We start from the raw sequence: 3,968 nt of genomic DNA on the forward strand, positions 1-3,968 counted from the left end.
CATATTAGGGTAAACTATATAAAATGGTCAGTTTTTAGTTTTGACCCATGAAAACGTCCATTTCCGTTTTGCATGTTCTAACTTGCATTAAATCCAAACTTGTCACGTTGGCATGCGGGGCCCTACATGTTGTGGCCCCTTTCTGCCTCTTTGGCTCCTTCTTCCTCCTTTCCCTGTGCTAAACATCAGATGGGGTCTGGCCTGGGACCAAGGGGCAGCTGCCACACGCCTCATGCAATGCCTGCTCCAGCACCCCGTGCTTCCTCCTGGGAGACTCACCAGTCAGCATGAACTGATAGGCGTTGTCAGAGATGGAGAAGATGTGGGGTGGGGCCTCCTGGCGCTTTTTGCCTCGGTAGCCTTCCACCACCTCAGGGTTGTACACTGGCAGCCACTTGTAGGGGTTGACAGTGACACAGAAGAGGCCCGAATAGGTCTGTAGGAGGAAAAACATATATGTGTGTATCTGTGTGTATGTGTATATGGAAAATCCCTTGCTATTATTATTATTATTATTTTGAGATAGAGTGTCGCTCTGTTGCCAGGCTGGAGTGCAGTGGCACAATCTCGGCTCACTGCAACCTCCACCTCCCGGGTTCAAGTGATTCTCCTGCCTCAGCCTCCAGAGTAGCTGCGACTACAGGTACGTGCCATCACGCCTAATTTTTGTATTTTAGTAGAGATAGAGCTTCACCACGTTGGTCAGGATGGTCTCGATCTCTTGACCTCATGATCCGCCCGCCTCACCCTCCCAAAGTGCTGGGATTACAGGTGTGAGCCACCGCGCCCGGTCGCCTTAATTATTATCTTATGTTTCTTTGGGATAAACTTATAAAGGGGGGAGGCTACCATTCCTATTTATAGTGAGGTACTGAGACTCAAAAAGGGGAGTAGGGGACCCTCCCACAGTTGGTAAGTCACAGCGCCCCATGACCAAGCCTGACCCCCGCTTCCCCGTTCTCCGGCTCCCAGTCCTCCTCCCCACCTTCCTTCTTCCTGCCCCATCCACCTCTTGCTTTCTTGCCTTCTTTCTCCTCCCTCTTTGTCTTTTGTTCATCAGCTAGGCAAGCAGTCATCTTCCAGAATCCCACAGCCCACACACATACCTCTGCCTCCCTCCCCCGCCCACATATCTAATGCCCCAGGGAAACCACGGCGAAAGCCCTCGCTGACATAGATCATCCAGGATGTGTAACGGTCCTTCAGGTTGTACAGCACGGCTGGCTCGTTCAGGTGCGTCAGCATGGCCATGTCCTCGATCCTGTCGAACTTGGGGGGGTTCATGGCATACACATCCTCTGGTTTGACCACCAGGGTCTAAAAGGGAAGAGGCACAGTGCTTCACTAAGATTGTCTGCACGTCTTGTCTGCTGCCCCCACCAAGAGACCAAGAGACTCTGGCGCCGAGATGGAAGGGCCCAGCCCTAGAGCAAGCCCAGCTCACGGCGAGAGGAGGAAAGGCCATGGGGCGGCTTGTGGTGGTGCTGATGGAATGGGGTTTGTTTCTGTTACTCGGGGCTGTCTTTTTCCTCCCCAGTGGGCCTGAGGTGAGAAACGGATGTCAGCAATGAGAAAAGAGGATCTCTGTGGGTGATGTGGGCGACGGTGGCTGGGAACCGGGCCAGCTCCCGGGAACCCTTCAGCTCAGTCCATAACACTGCCTGGACCAAACTCCAGCTCCAGCAGCTGACTCCAGCAGCTGGCTCTTTCCTGTCTACTGAGAGAAAATGACCCGCATGTCCCCTGCAGTCGTGAGGCAGGAACCAAAGAGAATGAGGGAGGGCCATTGGATCGCCAGGCTGGTGCCCACAGAACGCCAACATTCTGAGCTCTCTGAAAGCAGCTGTCCGGCCCCTGGCTCTGGCCCACGTCTTCCCCCTTCACCACCCAGCCCCAGCATGCTTAGGAAATGGCCCCTCAGCTGCCCTCCCCACCCCTTTCCTGCCCTTTTTGGGGTCAGAGTGTTAGAAGTCAGGCAAACGGCACCATGAGGCAGAGTAGTGGTTCCCAGCACCTGCTCTTCTCTCAAAAGGAGAAACCCCCACACCCTGGGGCTTCCCAGGGCTGGAGGACCTCAGGCACAGGGGCTGGGGAACTTGTCTTCCTCTCCCCTGCTCTGTCCTCACTCCTTTTTCTCTGTGACCTCCTCTGAAATGGTCAGTTTTCCTGGTTTTGTCTCTGGACAGTGTGGATGGGAAACCCGCCTTTTTCTCTGCCTTCAAGCAGGGATTCATTCAAACCATCCCAGCCTGTGGGCCCTCACTGTCTATGATGGTCTCTTAGGTTTGTCTTAGATTATCATTCACTGTATCTAGCTTCCCTGATATGTTAGGAGCCCATTCTTAGCTCCTTATCTGAAATACACAGAAAGCCACCTTCTGGGAGCTCCACTGCTGGTAGACCTGCAGGGCGGTTTTTAATGTCTTTTTCCTTCATGCCCAACCCAATGATACTATTTCCTTTACTTGTCCCTTTTCTTTTCTTTTTTCTCTTTTAAGTTCTTCTTTCTTTCTTTCTTTCTTTCTCTTTCTCTCTCTTTCTCTCCCTCCCTCCCCTTCCTTCCCTCCCTCCCTCCTTCCCTCCTTCCCTCCTTCCCTCCTTCCTGCCTTCCTGCCTGCCTTCCTTCCTTCCTTCCTTCCTTCCTTCCTTCCTTCCTTCCTTCCTTCCTTCCTTCCTTTCTTCCTTCCTTCCTTCCAACATTTCCAGATTCTCCTGATCTGGATTTTAGAAACTAGTGAGGTCCAGAATTCCTCGCAGCACCCCCACAATGGCTTGGACCAGAATGTAGTGGGCTGCAGTGCTCAACACCTTCATGATACAAGGAAGCCGCTATTTCATTGAGCTTGTGGTACCCTAGGACCCGTAACACATTTTCCTTATTTCGTTAGTTAGACGGCCATTGCTAGAAGAATTTGGGACAAATCTAGGCTACCAAAGGAGAGTGTCCTAAAACAGCTGTCCTTCATGTTGAACTCCCAACTCCACACCCTTGGACGTGTGGAGCTGGGCCCCTCTGGCCTACAGTGAACATGGACAAAAATACCTGAAAACTAATTGTTTTAATCAGCCACAGCCAGACTATTCCCACCCTGGAACCCGAGGCCAGTATTCACTCTGCTTTCTCCGAGGACACCTGGGAAGCCCCAGGCTACGTGGTGTGCGGCATTCCAGTGCTGGAGCCACATCTGGAAGTGGCTGGGGTTGGGCAGATGCATACCCCAGGCAAGCAGGTATGACCAGGTGGAGGGCCAGCAGCCTGCGGAGGTGCAGAGTCTTACCCTGTTGTCCTCAGTTTCCACGGTGACCTTCCCATCCTGAGAACTCTTGATTTTCCCCTTGGCGTATTCTTCCTTTGAGTCCACCACAAAGCAATACGTCTTGGCATCAAAGGGCTGGTTCTGAGCCTCGATCCGCTCCTTTTCTGACTTCCGGAGGAAAGGAGCGGCTATGCCGAACACTTCCATTTCAGTGTCACTGCTCATGGTGTCAGCTGGAAGGCAAACCCATCCGGTGAGCTCAGCTGCCCCCTTGCTGGGCACCCGGCAGCTCCAGGCCTGTCTCAGCCTCCACCCTGTCCTCCTTCAGCCACAGGAGCCCTCAGCGTCAGGGCCCCAGGAAGCAGGCTGTCCTCATGCCTCGAGGAGCTCCACCCCAAGGGCTTCAGTGCTGGGAAATCACACGGGCGCATGTTTATTGAGGGGCTACTCTGTGCGACAGGCTTGCAGCCTATTTAACCCAAGCTCCTCAAGCGTCTGAAGCTTGAATTGGCGATAAGGGGCCTTGGAAGTGAGCGCCACTCTTGGGACCACCTTTTCCGCTTCTGTGGCACCCAGGTGTTGCTGAGGGAACATTTCAGAATAAACACCATTAAAAAAATAAACGCCTTCTTCAAAGAGAGTGTGCTAATGGCAAAGAGCAAAGATATTTTTGAACCATTTCAATCAAGGTGGCTACATGCTCACATGAGG

General features: G+C 52.9%; 1 protein-coding gene across 1 annotated transcript in view; it reads right to left on the reverse strand.

The window, feature by feature from the left end:
• MYH3 (myosin, heavy chain 3, skeletal muscle, embryonic) overlaps window positions 1-3,487 on the reverse strand; it is a 27,359-nt gene extending 23,872 nt beyond the window's left edge. The window contains exons 1-3 of the mRNA XM_011973166.1: window positions 3,279-3,487; window positions 1,174-1,317; window positions 266-436 (exon numbers count right to left, since the gene is read on the reverse strand). Of these exons, the coding sequence (XP_011828556.1) occupies window positions 266-436; window positions 1,174-1,317; window positions 3,279-3,482 (519 nt within the window). The 5' untranslated portion in view covers window positions 3,483-3,487. The remainder of the gene's footprint in view (window positions 1-265; window positions 437-1,173; window positions 1,318-3,278) is intronic.
• Between the last annotated feature and the right edge of the window lie 481 nt (window positions 3,488-3,968).

Source organism: Mandrillus leucophaeus, unplaced genomic scaffold (genome assembly GCF_000951045.1).
Source record: "Mandrillus leucophaeus isolate KB7577 unplaced genomic scaffold, Mleu.le_1.0 Scaffold135, whole genome shotgun sequence".
In the NCBI taxonomy this organism is placed as follows: domain Eukaryota; kingdom Metazoa; phylum Chordata; class Mammalia; order Primates; family Cercopithecidae; genus Mandrillus; species Mandrillus leucophaeus.